The 17,971-nt window shown below is 43.2% G+C and overlaps 1 protein-coding gene across 1 annotated transcript; it reads left to right on the top strand.

The window, feature by feature from the left end:
• Positions 1 to 169: 169 nt before the first annotated feature.
• Positions 170 to 17,688, top strand: LOC148162433 (uncharacterized). The gene is made up of 3 exons (XM_088018814.1): positions 170 to 243; positions 501 to 780; positions 17,300 to 17,688. Exons 1-3 carry the CDS (start codon positions 170 to 172, stop codon positions 17,645 to 17,647), a joined length of 702 nt encoding a protein of 233 aa, XP_087874940.1. The 3' UTR covers positions 17,648 to 17,688.
• The last annotated feature ends 283 nt before the right edge of the window (positions 17,689 to 17,971 follow it).

Genomic DNA, 17,971 nt, shown 5'->3' with positions numbered 1-17,971 from the left:
GGATAGTGACATTTCTCTCTGTTCTTGCCTCTGCATTTCATAAAAAAAAAAAAAAAAGTTTATTGTTAAGAGGAAAAAAAACCTGGAGGGAAAAAGGTTTAAATTATTCGTTTTGATTTTGGCCCACCCTCTTCCAACAGAGAGGCGAGAAGGCAGAGGGAAGGCCGGGATGGTGCCAGGCGTTGTCCACACCCCTCGCGAGCTGGCGCGGCCCCTGCTGCTCCCAGGCCACCGGCTCTTCCTGTCAGGCTCTGGCCTCCCCCGGGGTCAACAGCCCTCTCTATCTTCCCCCTGATAGATGCCCCTTTCTCTCGGACACCATCTCTTGGAAAGTGCACGACAGCTCAGGGAGACCCTACATGTACAGGATCTGCGGGCATAGGCCCTGAACAGTCTCTCCGGGCCTCATTTCTCCTCTGGCTCCCCCGTCCTGGCTTCCGTTCTCACTCGGCCCTCCCCTCTGAATCTTCTGCTCCCCTGTCTGCGTCTGTGCCTTTTAGCTCCTCATCAACGTATCCCGCGTCAACCACGGGTCGGGCACGCTCGCATGATCCAGACCGGACTGTGCCAGCGTCTGCAGCCTCACAGCAGATCTCTGGAGAAGCAGTCAGAGCCGGGGGGTCTGGCCTAGCGTGGCCTGCGGCGGACGAGTGCGCTTCTGCCTCTGGGAGCTCCTGCCGGCATCGGCGAGACCGGGCCCCGCCGGCTTCTACTCCGTCACCGCCTCCTGGCACGTCTGCCGGAGTCGTTTGGAAGAGTTTGGGCCTCACACACCAACACGTGAGGGCGGCCCCAGGGGGGCACCTATCTCTCCTCCCCAGGGCGCCTGTTTCCTCTCCGCGGATGTTTAAGAGGTTTTAAGGGCGCCCGGCTCCCCGCAGGGGGCACCCGCTGTCAGCGCAGGTGTGCTGAGGGGGCCCGCCGGCGCCTCCCACGGGCTCTCACACGAGCCCCTGTCAGGCCTTCATTTTGGCGCCATTACCTGGGGCATCTCCGGGCACTCTGACCCGGTCACGGCGCCTCAGGAGCCTTCCTTCTCCCTAAATCCCACCCTTAAGTCTGTATGGTAAATGTTCTTCCTTCACTCTCACCTGACGCCCAGGCGTCCCTCGGGACAGTAAGTCTGTCGTGACAAGCTTTGACGGGCACCTGTCTGAAACCAGGTGCCCCTGTCTGCACAGGGCCCCAGGCAGCTGACTGGTTTGCTTCCTGTCAACAGCAAGCGAGCAGCTGGGCTGCTGTGCCTCATTGGTTATGAATCTCCTCGTTCTTCTGAACCACCTGACTCCCCGGGCTCATGCTTCCTTTCTGAAACCCTGGGTTTTTCCTAGTGACCTTTCCGAGGCCTGGTCCTGTGGCTTCCAACATTTCCACTTTTAGTTCTGGGCTCTGAGGGGCCATGAGAATGGAACAGGCTGCAGGTCTTCCCGCTCACGACGGCGGGAGGCGCACTGTGGGGAAGGGCAGAAGACGGCCCAGAGGGAGTCGCTCTGAGAGAGGACGAGCGCAGGGGGAGAGGAAACGAGGCCAGCAAACACAGTCCTCTGGCTGCCCTCCTCCTAGGGGGTAAAGGTGAGTCAGGAAAAGCCTTGAAAAGGAGCCGCACAAGGCCACCTGGTGCCAGAGCCAAGGGAAGGTCCACACGCCATTGCCTGTTGGGGTGGATGAGGGTGGTGAGAAGTGACTGCCGACTTTTCGGAGAGCGGTTTCAGGAGAGTGGTGGGGCCTGAAGGCAGACAGACTGGGCAAGTTAAGGAATGAGTGGGAGGCTGGCCGGTGGAAATCCTACATGTAACCTATTCTCACAATATTGTGTCACGAGAGGAAGGGAGGAGATGACCCCAGCATGCCAAGGGTATCCGGTAGCGAGAACTGGTTTGGGTTGGTTGTGTTTGTTTTTGCCCTAGAGAAACGAGTTGGTACACAGAGAGGAAGGCCTGTGGAGAAAGGAGGAGACCGAAAAGGTGGAAAAGAAAGGAGATGATTGAGCAAGCCCAGTCCTCATGAAGGAAGAGACTTGGAAAATCAGACCAAGGTGGCAGTCTGTATTAGTTGGAGCAGCATGTGGCGCCCTGTGGTGCCACGTGGTGCCACGTCTGACAGAGTCAGACACAGCTGGGGTAGAGCTCTTGGCTTAGTGTAAAGGTAGCATCTCTTAACCCCCAAATCTGAATCTTGGCATCTTATTAGTGCATGGACCTGGAGCCCCAAACCATGTTGTGAGAAGGATGTAGGCCCCTGAGGAAAAGAAAAGAGGTTAAGATGGCTGGCTTGCCCAGGCACCGTAGGCCCTGAGCCAACTTACTCATGCAACCACCTGGAAAGAGGAACAAAAATGAGAGCGAGAGAGAAAACACATACACAGAGGACGGCCAAACCCACAGAGCAGGCTTGAGTCCATTTTTTTCTTTCAGTTACCTACAAGGAAGACTTAGATGAAAAAGTAAGAACAAGGGGTGCCTGAGGGGCTCAGTCAGTTGAGCGTCTGACTCTTGATTGCGGCTCAGGTCATGATCTCAGGGTCGTGGGATCAAGCCCCACATCGGGTTCCTCGCTCAGAGGGGAGTCTGCTTGAGATTCTCTCTCTCCTTCCCTCTCTGCCTCTGGCCCCGCTGACTTGCTCTCTCTCTCTCTCTCTCTAAAAATGAATAAATAAAATCTTAAAAAAAAAAAAAAGAGTAAGAACAAGATGCTCAGGCCTTCAAATAGATTCCCCCAGCCTTTTCCATTTCCTCCCTTCCACTGCATGGAGGCAGTGGAAGAGCGGAAGAAAGTCTCTGGGGGTGCCTGGCTGGCTCAGCTGGAAGACCATGCGACTCTGGATCTCAAAGTCGTGAGTTCCAGCCCCATGTGGGGTATAGAGACTACTAAAAAAAATAATAATGATAAAAAAATAAATAAACTTGAATGCAAGAAAGCCTCCAACCCGAGGCCCGGGATCTAGTGTTCCCTGCCTGGGCTCCTTGGTAAACACATAACAGACCTTCCTACCTGGTGTGGCAAGTCATTGATCTTCTCAGTCCCAGGAACAAGCCTCAGCATGGGTGGTGGACAGCCCTAAATTTGTGCCAGCCTGTTTTTGTGTGTGTTTTTTTTTAAGACTTATTTATTTATGTTTACAGAGAGAGAGAGTGAGCAGGGGGAGGGAATCTCAAGCCGACTCCCTGCTGAACGTGGAGCCCAACTCAGGGCTCGATCTCATGACCCTGAGGTCATGACCTGAGCCAAAACCATGAGTTGGACCCTCAACCAACTGAGCCACCCAAGCTGTTCTAACACAAAAAGATGCTCTAATATCTGCTGAATGAATGACTACCTGTATTCATTATAGTTTGTATTAGAAAAAAGATCTTAAAAAATCTATAACTAGCACAGTAATCCTATTGAGAGCATAAAAGACACTCTAAATTTCTTTGGAATATCCCTGTGTGTTGAAAAAAAGACATAATTAGCAAGTTAAACCCATGATTTCACAAATATTTGTTAGTACAAGGCTAAGTAAAAAAAAAAATAGAAGAATTGACTTAAAGTTGATTTCAGGAAAAATATAAGTAAAACAAAGTTACAAGGAGATAGGGCAGTCATCAGACTGAGATCCACCGTCTCTCCCATTGCCTGCGCTACCCATGTGCGCCTGCGTCACCACTCTGTCCGGCGTGGGGGAGAGGAAGAAGCTCCCTGAGTGTCAGGCACTGGGTGTGCATTTCGCATAGGTGTCTCCTTTGACCTGGCAACAGCCCTTTGAATATTATCTCTTCAGAAGTATCATCAACCTTAGATAAGTTAAATAACTTGTCCAAGATCTATGAACTGTAAATGGTGGAGCCAGAATTCAAACAACTCCGGCTGACTCCTCAGGCTCGCTCCTTTTCCTCCGCCAGGCAAGGAGAAGAGAGTGAGTCAGTGCTTAGTAAATGTTCAGCTCAGGGGAGGAAGCAGAAGGGAGTTTCCTTGGGAGGTTCTCTGTTTCCATGAAGTCAGTGGCAAGGTCACTGTGGGGGATTTGATAAGAAATCACCCTGATGGAAGCTTTCATCCTGATATGAGAGAAAATTATAAGAAATAAAAGCACTGGAAAAGGAAAGCCCTTAATAGGTTTGCAACCACCTATGGCACCTCATCTTGGGAACTAATACTTAGGAATTTATCTAGTGCAAGATACTTTTACGCTTATTCCCATAATTGAAGGGTCTCAAGTTTTCACAGTCCCCACCCCCCACAGGAATCTCTAGCTCCTTACTACTCAAAAGTGTGGTCTGTTGGACCAGTAATAGGGTGACCAACCATTCTGGTTGGCCTGGGGCTCAGGGTTTGCTTGGGACAAGGATATTCCAGTGCTGAAACTGGGATAGTCCTGGGACATGTTGGTCACCCTAACCAGTAGCACCCTGAAGCTTTTAGAAATGGACAATCCTGGCCTCACTCCAGATCTACTGAATCAATCTGCACTTGAGCAAAATCATGTGCCCATTCAGGTCTGAGAAGCAGTGCTCTAGATGAGACATGGGTGAAGTAGATCTAATAGTAGGCCCCTGTATTAGTCTGGGTTTTCCAGAGAAACAGAACCAATAGGATGTGTAGGTATATATAGAAAGAGGATTATTTTAATGAACTGGGTCAGATGATTGTGGAGGCTTGAAAGTCCGAAACCCAGTGGGGGAGGCTGACAGGCAGGAGATTCTGGAAAGAGTTGTCATTTGAGTCCAAAGGCAGTTAGGCTGGAGACCCAAGAAGAGCCAATATTGTAGATGAAGTCCGAAGGCCATCCACTGGCAGAATTCCCTCCCACTTGGTGGAGGTCAGCCTTCTGTTCCATTCCGGCCTTCAACTGATTGGATGAGGCCCACCTACATCATGGAAAACAGTCTGCTTTACTCAAAGTCTATTGATTTAAATGTAAATCTCACGCAAAAACACCCTCAAGGAAAATATCCAGAATAATTTTTTGCCACATGTCTGGGCAACATGGCCCAGCCAAGGTGACATATAAAATTAACCATCACACCCCCTCAAAAGATATGTCCTCGGCAAATCCTGGGAACCTGTGAGTGTTAACTTATTGTTAAAAAGTGTCTCTACAGGGGCGCCTGGGTGGCTCAGTTGTTAAGCGTCGGCCTTCGGCTCAGGTCATGATCCCAGGGTCCTGGGATCGAGCCCCACATCGGGCTCCCTGCTCAGCGGGGAGCCTGCTTCTCCCTCTCCCACTCTCCCTGCTTGTGTTCCCTCTCTCGCTGCCAAATAAGTAAATAAAATCTTAAAAAAAAAAAAAAAAGAATTCTCTTTCATATCTTGGATATAATTGCTGTCACTTCAAATAATCCAAAATGTGTTTAATCACTTTTAATAGATCAAATAATGTATTCTAGACATAATATCATGAAGATTAAGACTGAACTGACCTGCAGCACCAAAGAGACCATTCTTGTCTTTCTCAGCTTTTTTTTTAGCCTCTTTACCCCCATTTATATCAGAAATCATGGTAATATCTTACCCCATCCAGAAATCATCTCATCTCATTTTAATTGAACTCACTATTTACTGAGTGTCTACTATGTGCTTAGCATTATGCGAGATTTTGGAAATACAAAGATGAACAAAATGGCTGTGGCCAGCCCTGATGGAGTTTACAGTCTACCTGAAGTGCCGGTCTGTTAAACCTATCCTACGCTGAGCAGTGGTTCTCAAAGTATGGTCTGAGGACCTCTGGGAAGGGAGGAGGAGTCCCTGAGACACTTGCACGGCTGTGTGTGAAGTCCAAACTATATCCCTATATTCATTGTAATATAGCCTATTCTCGTTACGTGCAGTAGGACGTTCTGTAAGGTGACTGTGAATGCTGACTCAGTGAATACTAAACTGTTGCCCCCAGGGGAAAAATGGGATTATGTTCCTGCACATCTCTGGTCACATTTTTGTCAGTTGATCAATATAAAACCTGGTCTTCTGTGTTTTTCTGTCTAAAGGCACCTTAACATGAGAGGATGGGAGGCTCGTGGGCCATCTCTCATTCACCTCGCCTACTTCGCTGGGAGGGTATCATGACAGGATTTCTTCTGGCCTTCTAGGTTCTGATGAAGTGAGAGGCTTTCTGCCCCAGTCTCCTCCAGACGGAACTTCAGAGCCTCAATCTGCTCGGCCGTAGCCCAAATGGGCTCCTCAATGGCGGCCGGCCCGCATCTCACACTGAAGTCCACGGGGCCCGCTGTGTTTCTGTATTGTCCTTTCTGGTGTGTGGGACAAAGACCGGGGGAGTTGGCACCCTTAAAGTGGCTTCTTGTGTCTTTACCCTTCAACCAGGCAGGCTCATCCACAGCCTTGCCCGGGCTTGATAATCAGTGAGAGCCCAGGGCAGATGTTGGGTAGGCACACTCCCCAGGTACTCTGTTCACAGCTGGGCCATCTCACCCCCGGATCCCAGCCTGCAACCCAGTGATGAGAACCTTCTTCAAGTCTCAGCCCTCACAGCTGAGCTTTCGTGGCAGAGACTAGGAAAGGAGGGAGGGGAGAAGAGGACTTGTTTCCGAGAGTTTTTAGGTCATGAAGAGAAGCAGACTGGATGTGAGGAGAAGGTGGGAATGAAGAGTGGAGATTTAACAGAAGAGCGTTGCTGAGGGCTCTGATACCCTTAGTCATATTTGGCCATGGTAAGAGGAAATTTGAGTTATTTAGAAATTACTCATTGATGGCCCAGCTGGTTTCTCTGACTGCAACACTGCTTTTAAATTCAGACCATGGCTTGCTTCATAATCTGTCAATATATAATGATTAACTAGGAATTTTTGTGCCTGGGGGGAGACTTCATGGTGCATGTCCCAACCAAACTGCAAGAGGTAGTTCTATTATTTTCTATGTAAGTACAAATTCCTTAAGCTTTCTACATGTGGTGAAAAGAGAGTGGGCATAATAACTTCTGCAGAACTTTTCAATGGGAATGGTCCTGCCATTTGGGGCAGGGAAATTGTTTGTTGTGCAAGACAATTCCTGGCATTGCAGAAAGTTCTTACCGAGTGACAAAAGCACCCACTCCTCATTGTGACAATGAAAAATACCAAACCCCCTCCACACACAGTTTTAAATACACCCCTCTTGGGAATGGAACTGCCTCCCTTGAGAACTATTGCCAGTCAAGAGCAGATGGAGAAGATCTGAGAAATTCACCTCAAGCTTCCCTCTGCCTGGGGCGCCTGGGTGGCTCAGTCGGTTAAGCATCTACCTTCTGCCCAGGTCATGATCTTGGGTCCTGGGATTAAGCCCGACGGTGGCCTCCCTGCTCAGCAGGGAGTCTGCTTCTCCCTCTGTCCCTCCCCCCTGCTTGTGTTAGTGCTCTCCCTCTCTCTCTCACAAAAATGAATAAATAAAATCTTAAAAAAAAAAAAAGCTTAAAGCTTCCCTCTGCCTAACTGTGCCATACCATTTATTTCACTCCTGCAGCCACCCCCATGTTGGTGGGGCAGGGGAGAAGGGGGACCATCCTGTGAGGAATTCTTATGAACTAAATGTTTGTGTCTCCCCCAAAACTCATATGTTGAAACCCTACCCCCCAAATGGGTTGGTATTAGGAGATGGGGCCTTTGGGACATAGGTCGGATTAGATGAGGTCATGAGGGTCTCAGGGTGGGATTGGTGCCCTCATTAGAATCAGGAGAGTGCTCGCTTTCCCTCTGCTCTCCCCCACTTGAAGATACAACAAAAAGTTGAGATGTTGACAATTTGCACTTGAAAGAGGGCCTTCACCAGAAAGTAGCCATGTTGGTACCCTGAGCTCAGACTTTCAGTCTCCAAGGTTGTGAAAAGTACATTTCTGCGGTTTACAAACCACTAAATTATTTAACTATAGACTGAAAGTTCCTTCCCATAATTAATTATACGTTGAAAATAAAAATGTAAACACCTGCAAAACATTTTATGTTGAGTCATTATGCTATTATAGGTCATTCATTCATTTGTTCATCTACCCAACCATTCTACAAATATTTATTGAGTACTTACTGTCCTCCAGGCACTAGGTTAGGTGCTGGCAGCACAGTGAGAACAAGATAGGCATGGCCTCTTGTCATCAAGAAGCTTTCAGTCTATGGGGACAGAGAAAACTTAAAAATTAATTAAACCCATAAAAATCCTAATTGTGTTTCTCATGGAACTTGGTAAGTTGATCCTAAATTTATATGGAAGAGCAAAGAATAGAGGAAAAAAGAAAAGTAAGAAGTGCATCATAATACCAAAATAGTTAAATAGTAAAGACTATGTATGTAATTTTCTAAGTTCTTAACAGGTTTAAGTGAAGATTGGAAATCCTGTTTGTATTGTGCTTTTTTGAATGTTGCATTGCTTTTGGAATAAAATGTGATTTAGTGACTACAGTAGTTGTTGACATATGAATACATATATACAGTGTATAGAATGTAGTTTGGATTTATTTTTTACATACACGGGATCACACTATGCATATAGTTTGGATGCTCCTTTTTCATTTAACGGTGTGTCCCAGAAGTGTTGCGTATCGATACGTTCAGACCTATGTGTTCCTTTAATAATTACGTGGTATTTTACAGGGTGGATATCCCGTATTTATTTAACTGGTCTCCTATTGAGAGTTATTTAGGTTATCTCCAACTTATAAAAAAAGTACAATGATCATGATTGTACATATATCTTTGTATGCATTTGCAGGTACATATGTATAATAGAAGATTTGAAGTGGAAATGATGAGTCAAATAGTATATACATTAAAAATATTGATAGATGTTATCAGGCTCCCTGCTCGGCGGGAAGCCTGCTTCTCCCTCTCCCACTCCCCCTGCTTGTGTTCCCTCTCTTGCTGTGTCTCTCTGTCACATAAATAAATAAAATCTTTAAAAAAATATATATTGATAGATGTTGTCAAATTGTTCTCTAAAAAGGATACAACCTTTTATACCCTCATCAGCAGAGTATGAGAGCTCTTATTCTGTCAACACCATCACCATCATTATATATTATCAAATCATTTTAGCTTCATAAGATTTGGTAGGCAAAAGATAATTACTCTGTCTTTGTTTTCATTTACATCTCCCTGAGTACTAATGAGGTTGAGGATCTTTTCAAATATTTACTGGAATATTTGTGTTTCTTCTTCTAAGAATTATCTGTATTTCTATCTTTTTTCTCTATTAGCGTTCTTTTTTTTTTTAAGATTTTATTTATTTATTTGACAGAGAGACAGTGAGAGAGGGAACACAAGCAGGGGGAGTAGGAAAGGGAGAAGCAGTCTCCCTGCTGAACAGGGAGCCCGATGCAGGACTCCATCCCAGGACCCTGGGATCATGACCTGAGCCAAAGGCAGACGCTTAACGACTGAACCACCCTGGTGCCCCAGCTTTCTTGTTTTTAATAATGTATTTATAGAAATTCTATGTATTATAGTTATTAAGCATTTGTCTATGATACATGTTGCAAATATGTTTCCTCGTCATTCGCTATGAGGAGTTTTAAATTTCTATTTAATAAAATCTGTCTGCTTTTGCTTATGACTACTGATTTTTTTCACCCATGATTATAAAGATATTGCCTTGTCTTTTCTTCTCGTGCTTTTATAATGTAGATCTTGAATCAATCTGGATTTATTTCTGAGAATGGTATGAGGCAGAGATTCACTTCATTTTTTCGCTTGTGGCTCTCTTATTGTCCCAGTACTATTTCTGAATAATCTTTCATTTTCCCACTGTTTAGAAATTCCACCTTTATCATGTAATAAATTCCTATGGGTACTGGGTCAATTTCTGGACTCTATTCTCCTTGGTTAATCTGTTTATTCCCACTCCAGTACTGTACTGTTTTAATTATTGTAGTTTTATAGATTGTTTTCATATCTGTTACGGTAAGCTCTTCACCTCATTTTTTTCTCAAACTTTTTTTTTCCTTTGGCTGCACCAGCTTGCATTCCCACCACCAGTGCACAGGGCTCCTTTTTCTCTACATCCTCACCAACGCTTGTTGTTCCTTGTGGTTTTGGTTTCAGCCATTCTGACAGGTGTGAGGTGATTGCATTTCCCTGATGATGAGTGATGTTGAGCATCTTTTCATGTGTCTGTTAACCATCTGTATGTCTTCTTTGGAAAAATGTCCATTAATGTCTTCTGCCCATTTTTTGTTGTTGGTGGTGGTTTTTTGTTGTTGTTGTTTGTTTTTTTTTTTTTGGTGTTGACTTGTGTAAGTTCTTTATATATTTTGGATACTAACCCCTTACTGGAGATAGTATTTGCAAATATCTTTTCCCATGCAGGAGGTTGCCTTTTTGGTTTTTTGATGGTTTCTTTCACTATGCAAAAGCTTTTTATTTTGGTGTAGTCCCAACAGTTTAATTTTGCTTTCGTTTCCCTTAAAAGGAGACATATCTAGAAAAATGTTTCTATAGCTGATGTCAGAGAGATTATGGCCTATATTTTCTTCTAGAAATTTTTTGGTTTCATGTCTCACATTTAGGTCTTTAATCCGTTTTGAGTTTATTTTTATGTGTGGTGTAAGAAAGTGATCCAGTTTCATTCTTTTGCATGTAGCTGTACGGTTTTCCAACACTATTTGTTGAAGAGACTATCTTTTTCCCATTGCATATTCTTGCCTCCTTTGTCAAAGATTAATTGACCATATAATCATGGCTTTATTTCTGGGCTCTCTATTTTGTTCCATTGATCTGTGTGTCTATTTTTGTGCCAACACGTACTGTTGTGATTACTACAGCTTTGTGGTGTATCTTGAAATCTGGGATTGTGATGCTTCCAGTTCTGTTCTGTTCTTTTTCAAAGATTGCTTTCACTATTTGGGATCTTCTGTGGTTCCATACAAATTTTAAGATTATTTGTTCTACTTCTGTGGAAAATGCTGTTGGTGCTTTGCTGGGATTGCATTAAATGTGTAGATTGCTTTGGGTAGTATGGACATTTTAACAATATTTGTTCTTCCAACCCATGAGCATGGAATGTCTCCATTTCTTTGCATTGTCTTGAATTTCTTTCATCATTGTTTTATAGTTCTCAGAGTACAGATCTTTCACCTCTTTGGTTAAGTTTATTCCTAGATATTTTGTTTTTGGTGCAATTGTAAATGGGACTGTTTTCCTAATTTCACTTCCTGCTACTTCATTATTAGTGTGTAGGAATACAACACATTTTTGTACACTGATTTTGTATCCTGTGACTTTACTGAATTTATTTACCAGTTCTAGTAGTTTTTTGGTGGAGTCTGTAGGGTTTTCTATGTATAGTATCAAGTCATCTGCAAATAATGAGAGTTTTACTTCTTCACCAATTTTGATGATTTTATTTCTTTTTGTTGTCTGATTGCTGTAGCTAGGACTTCCAGTATCATGTTGAATAAAAGTGATGAGAGTAGACATCCTTGTCTTGTTCCTGATCTTAGGGCTACAAATCTTAGTTTTTCCCCATTGAGATGATGTTAGCTGTGGGTTTTTCATACATGGGCTTTATTATGTGGAGGTATGTTTTCTCTAAACCTACTTTGTTGAGAGTTTTTGTCATGAATATATATTGTACTTTGTCAAATGCTTTTCCTGCATCTATTGAAGTTATCATGTAGTTTTTATGCTTCCTCTTGTTAATGTGGTGTATCACATTGGTTGATTTGTGAATACTGAACCACCCTTGCATTCTGGAAATAAATTCTACTTGATCATGGTAAGTGTATTGTTGGATTCAGTTTGCTAATATTTTGTTGAGGACTTCTGTATCTATGTTCATTAGAGATATTTGCCAATAGTTTTCTTTTTTTGTAGTGTCTTTGGTTTTGGTGTTAAGGTAATGCTGGCCTCATAGAATAAATTTTGAACCTTTCCTTCCTCTTCTATTTTTTTGGCATAGTTTGAGAAGAATAAGTATTAACTCTTCTTTATTTATTTATATATATTTTTAAAGATTTTATTTATTTATTTGACAGAGAGATAGAGGGCACAAGTAGGCAGAGAGGCAGGCAGAGGGAGAGGGAGAAGCAGGCTCTCCTCTGAGCAGGGAGCCCAACGTGGGGCTCGATCCCAGGACCCTGAGATCATGACCTGAGCTGAAGGCAGTGGCTTAACCGACTAAGCCACCCAGGCGCCCCTTAACTCTTCTTTCAATGTTTGGTATAATTCACCCATGAAGTCGTCTGTCCTGGACTTTTGTTGGTTTAAAGTTTTTTGATTACTGATCCAATTTCTTTGCTAATTGATTTGTTTAAGTTTTCTGATTCAATTTTGGGAGGTTATATGTTTCTAGGAATTTCTCCATTTCTTCTAGATTTTCCAATTTGTTGGTATATAATTTTTCATAATAGTTTCTTATAATCCTTTGGGTTTTTAAATTTTTATTTATTTATTTTAGAGAAAGAGAGAGCGTGTGCATGCAAGCGAGCATGGGGGGCAGGGAGAGGCAGAGGGAAAAGAGAATCTCAAGCTGACTCCCTGCTGAGCATAGAGCCTGATGTGGGGCTTGATCCCAGGACCCTGAGGTCATGACCTGAGCTGAAACCAAGAGTCAGTCGCTCAACCAACTGCACCACCTAGACACCCCTCTTATCATCCTTTGTATTTCTGTGGTGTTGGCTGTTATTTTTCTTTTATTTCTGATTTTATTTATTTGATTGGGATTCTTTAAATCAATTTCATTTTTTGATTGTGCTAGCCTGCACTAGTTCAGTAAATCTGCTAGTGTATGCTAGTGTATATGCTTCCCATTGTTCACTGATATTTACAAACAGCAGCATAAAGTGTTCCTTAAGTAGAATGTAATGTTGTGTAGTAGATAAGGCTAGGCTGACAATGTGTTCAAATGAACATATGCCAATCAAATGGAAAAAAGCAGATGATCAGCCTATATCCCTTGCCATCAGTCTGGCTGTGAGGGTCCCTGAGCACCAAAAGTGCAAGGTACAACCTTTACAAAATGTAGCAACAGTTTTCTATTGTAATGTAGCTTAGACAAAAATGCAACAATATTGATTTTTCCTTCAGTCTCGTGAAACTAAGGATTCTAAATATACTGAGGTCAGTGACTATTAAAAAATCTTAAATCCTCCTTTAATTTTAATTTTTTGATTAAAATTTTTAAGTTTTCAGTTTTCATTTATTTTTAGTTTAATTTCTTTAGTTTCCTTCTTTGCTCAAAGTAGTATGTCAATAAGTGTTTTGAATATACCTGCCTGTGAAAACAACGTGAAAAAGACAACTAAGATTTTTGATTGTAGATTTTTGTTTCTACCTTTGAGAAACTCAGAAGAAAATCATTTTTCTGGTGGAAAATACAATCAAATGGTAGAAACAGGGAAGTAACACTCCAAAACTGACTGTCCTCCTACTTTCAAGCTACTGCCCAGGAATACAGGAAGACTTTAGAATCCCCCCCTTTTTTTTCCTGGTCTTCCTTTTCAGAGGGGCGGGGCTCAAGATTTAGTTTGGAAATCACATGCCTATTAATGACTGCTCTGTGGCAGCTAAACCAAGAGAACAAACAGCTGCCCTGTTCATTAATTCAAACACCGGGTACAGAGCTTGTGCTACAGAGCTTTTGCTACGGGATGGAAATCAGTGTGTATCCTCACTGGAAGTTGTGCTTTCAAGGACCTCACGTAAGTCATTTAGCAAGTCAATAGAGCTTCCTCGTGAAAACTGCAATGGGCGGGCGGGACAGGGAAATTACAAGGAAGAAGAGGAAAGCTTTGGTTTTAAATCTACCCATCCATCTTTTTTTTAAATGTCTTCTTTTTACTGCTAACCCATGTTAGTCATCCTGTGGTTGCTATTTGTATCTCTGTTACTGTGCTGAAACTCCTGGTCTAAACTGAAAGCTGAAAAGGAACTCTTTCCCTCAAATTCCTCGTGCTTTCATCAGATAAAGTGGGTTTGCTTTTTACTTTCTGAATCTTCGGCTTCCTAAATGCAGTTTATTTCCAAAAGTGTGATGTTCACGACAACTATTTTTACTTTCCTCTTTGCTTTTTGAAACTTGACGTATAGAGGGGCGCAGCTAATGCTTCTTTCTCTCCTAATTATTTAACTATTGACTAGCCACCTGCGGGAGAGGAGTGTGTTTACTCTGAGTTAATTAGTACCCAGTGGTAATGGCAATTACCATGTTTACTGAAATATAACTATGTCATATAGTGTGCTATATTATAATGAAACTTACTTAACCTAAATTTTTTATTAAGGCATATGGAAATCCAGATGTTTTAGGGAATTAACATCACATTTCAATTCGGTGGTTTTAAAAAATATATTTATATATTTAAAGATCATCTAGGGGCGCCAAGCTGGCTGAGTTGGTGGAGCATGCGACTTGATCTCAGAGTTGGGAGATTGAGCCCCACAATGGGCATAGGGATTACTTAAAAAAATAAAATATTAAAAAAAAAAAGATCGGCTATAGTTAAGGAATGGTTTATAAGCAGTTTTCAATCAAATAACGTCATTCTTGCAATTATTTTCAACACAGTCGACTTCTAACTGTATCACTAATGTCTAATCTCAATTTGCCTTCTTCGGCGAGAATTTATTATCTTTATTTTTTGTAGCACTTGCACTTACTTTTTTTTTAAGAATTTATTTATTTATTTGACAGAGAGATAGAACAAGTAGGCAGAGAGGCAGGCAGAGGGAGAGGGAGAAGCAGGCTCCCCGCTGAGCAGGGAGCCCGATGCGGGCCTTGATCACAGGACCCTGGGATCAAGACCTGAGGCGAAGGCAGCCGCTTAACCGACTGAGCCACCCAGGCGCCCCTGCACTTACATTTAAATTCAAGGTCAGATTTTCTGAGTTCTGAGTTGGAACTTCTTAGTTGTTTTTTTTTTCTTCCTCATGTCTTCAATGAAATCTAAGGAATGGCTGTCTCTAGTTATAAAGGTAATAGTTGTTCTGATTCCCATTTTTCATGTGACTGATTTTTTTTTTTTTAAGCGCCTTGAAAGTACCATTTCATCCATCTACCTAATGTTTGGTGGTTCTAGGACCACATCAACTCTGAAATACTCTATGTGGTTTTTAAGTTACCTTTCAAGGTTCTCTGCCCCTTAATAATACTTCTGTATTTTCCAATATTCCTCAACAAAACTTTTCTCCTTGTTGGACTAGTCTCCTCTATATGCTGTTCTCACTTCCTTATTATGTGCAATCACACAATATTCCCTTCTAGGAAAATGCTCATCTGAAATGTAAAATTGGTAGGATCATGACAGACTGAATTTGAGAGTTAATGGAGAAGTCAAGGAAGTCTCCCACTTACTGGGTGGATGATGACACCATTCACTGAGAATTAGAGTAGAAAAGCCCAAGTTTACGGAGGAGAAGAAAATTTCACTCTGGCAAGTTGATTTGTAGTGTCTGTGAAACACAGCCAAATGCAGGTGTCCTAAGGAGTTAGTGATTTTTTTTAAAAGATTTTATTTATTATTTGAGAGACAGAGACAGAGATAGCAACAGAGAGCCCAAGCTGGGAGGAGAGAAGAAGCAGGCATCCTGGTGAGCAGGGAGCCGGACTCGATCCCAGGACCTGTGACCTGAGCCAAAGGCAGAGGCTTAACCAACTGAGCCACCCAGATACCCCGAAAAGGAGTTAGTTATTTGGGTCTGGACTGAGAAGATGAGGCTGGAGTTTCAAATTTAGCAATAATTTAAAATGTTTGTTAAGTCATGCAGTGGATGAGTTTCCACTGGGAGTATACTAAAGTGAGATGAAAAGGAAGCTAAGTGGGGAATTCTGAGAAAACATTAACTTTTAAGGAGCGGTTTGAGGAAATAGAGCAACCAGAGAGGTGGCAGATAGGCAGGGAATCAGGAGATGTCATGGAAACGTGGGAAGAAGAAAGTTTCCAGGATGAGGCAGTGACCACAGTGTAAAGAAGGGATTAAGAGAAGAGCAGCCGGGGGGCAGGAAAGACTGGGTGCCAGAAAAAGTGAGTGGAGAAAGTGGGAATGTGGCCAGGAAAGCACCACTGAATGTTTAATGTAACACACCATAAACTGAAGTCCCGGGGTTTCCACTCCCTATAAAATTAAATTTAATGATGTGTAATAGTCTGACCGTTTAGGACTTAGAAAACTGTTATATACAGAATATTATAAAAAGAGTTCTGAACTGGCCAAGAGTAAAAGTATAACAAACTGGGCATCAGGGGCATTAAAAAAGTCCGGTGAAACAGGTAGAACAAAAAAGGTAGTTGGGCTAAGAGTGTGCAGTGTATTTCAAAATAGATACAAATTTTGTTGGGTGAATTACGCCTATCACAATAAGGATCTCTGACCTACATCATTCTCCAGGTCTCCAGTCTAATGAAAATGACCTTTCGGTATTGCAAATTCAACATATCCAAATGAGAGATCCTTATCACTGCCTCCCGCCCATCCCCCCGGACGCTTCTCCTCTGTTTTAGATAGCAGCCCTGCCAGCCACCCAGCTGCTTTGAAATAGAAACCTCGTCATTCTCTTCGATCTCGTCTCTGACATCAAGTTCTGTCCATTTTTTCTCCACATTCTTTTGATTCCATCCTCTTAATTCCCACTACCACCATCTTTTTTTTTTTTTTTAAGATTTTATTTATTTATTTGACAGCGAGAGAGGGAACACAAGCAGGGGGAATGGGAGAGGGAGAAGCAGGCTTCCCGCAGAGCAGGGAGCCCGATGCGGGGCTCGATCCCAGGACCCTGGGATCATGACCTGAGCAGAAGGCAGACGCTTAACGACTGAGCCACCCGGGCGCCCCCCACTACCACCATCTTAATTCAGGTCCCGAAATAGGATTCTTAACTGGTCTGCCTTCTTCTAATCCTACCCCCTCTTTCCAATCCATCTTCCACAATTGTAATGAAGCAAGTCTGATCATGTCACTGTCTTGATTTAAAAAATCTCCCAATTTTAATGAGGAGAAAGAAAGCCTGACCTTTTCAGCTTCCAAGACACTTGCTGATCTGGCCTAACCCCACATCTTAGCTGCATCTTGTTACTTTCTGCCTCCACACATCTATGCTATAACACCATTATGTTTCTCCCTGTTCTTCAATTCACCATGCTTTTTTTTTTTTAAAGATTTTATTTATTTATTTGACAGAGAGAGACACAGCGAGAGAGGGAACACAAGCAGGGGGAGTGGGAGAGGGAAAAGCAGGCTTCCCGCGGAGCAGGGAGCCTGATGCGGGGCTCGATCCCAGGATCCTGGGATCATGACCTGAGCCAAAGGCAGATGCTTAACGACTGAGCCACCCAGCCGCCCCTCACCATGCTTTTTACACTTGATCCACTATAAAATCTGAGCAAGAGCTCTCGGGTCTCGCTACCAAGAGGACCAAGAAAAGAAGCAATAATGGTCATGCCAAAAAGGGCCGCAGCCACGTGCAGCCTATTCGCTGCACCAACTGCGCCCGTTGTGTGCCCAAGGATAAGGCCATTAAGAAGTTCGTTATTCGGAACATAGTAGAGGCTGCCGCCGTCAGGGACATTTCCGAAGCGAGTGTCTTCGACACCTATGTGCTTCCCAAGCTGTATGTGAAACTACATTATTGTGTGAGTTGTGCCATTCACAGCAAGGTAGTCAGGAATCGCTCTCATGAAGCACAGAAGGACCAAACACCCCCACCCCGATTTAGACCTGCGGGTGCTGCCCCACCACCTCCACCAAAGCCCATGTAAGGAGCTAAGTCCTAAGGACTGAAGAAAAGCTGTTCTTCAGAAAAAAAATAAATGGCGATTGCACTTCATACGGAAAAAAAAAAATCTGAGCAAGAGTGTTGTACTACTAAGATCATAAGCTTGGTTGCTGGAGGAGGGCAGATGGGGAAGTTGAATCCAAGAGACTTGGACCAGCCATGGAGAAAAGAGCTGGGATGGCAGTGACTTTATTTTTATTTTTTTTTTAAGATTTTGTTTCTTTTAAGCAATCTCTACATCTAGCATGGGGCTGTAACTTAACAACCCTCAGATCAGGAGTCACATGCTCTACTGACTGAGCCAGCC

The sequence above is a fragment of the Eumetopias jubatus genome, unplaced genomic scaffold, assembly GCF_037043125.1.
Source record: "Eumetopias jubatus isolate StellerSeaLion01/CBP00866 unplaced genomic scaffold, mEumJub1_p1.0 scaffold_15, whole genome shotgun sequence".
NCBI classification, from domain to species: Eukaryota; Metazoa; Chordata; class Mammalia; order Carnivora; family Otariidae; genus Eumetopias; species Eumetopias jubatus.
This window is presented reverse-complemented; position numbering and strand designations above follow the sequence as displayed.

Excerpts from the sequence above, each read along its gene's own strand:
- LOC148162433 (XM_088018814.1), top strand. The coding sequence starts at position 170 with ATGGTGCCAGGCGTTGTCCACACCCCTCGCGAGCTGGCGCGGCCCCTG. Across the intron at positions 244-500 it reads CCAGGCCACCGGCTCTTCCT|CTCCTCATCAACGTATCCCG; the intron begins GTCAGGCTCTGG and ends TGTGCCTTTTAG. Across the intron at positions 781-17,299 it reads TGGGCCTCACACACCAACAC|AGGACCAAGAAAAGAAGCAA; the intron begins GTGAGGGCGGCC and ends CTCGCTACCAAG.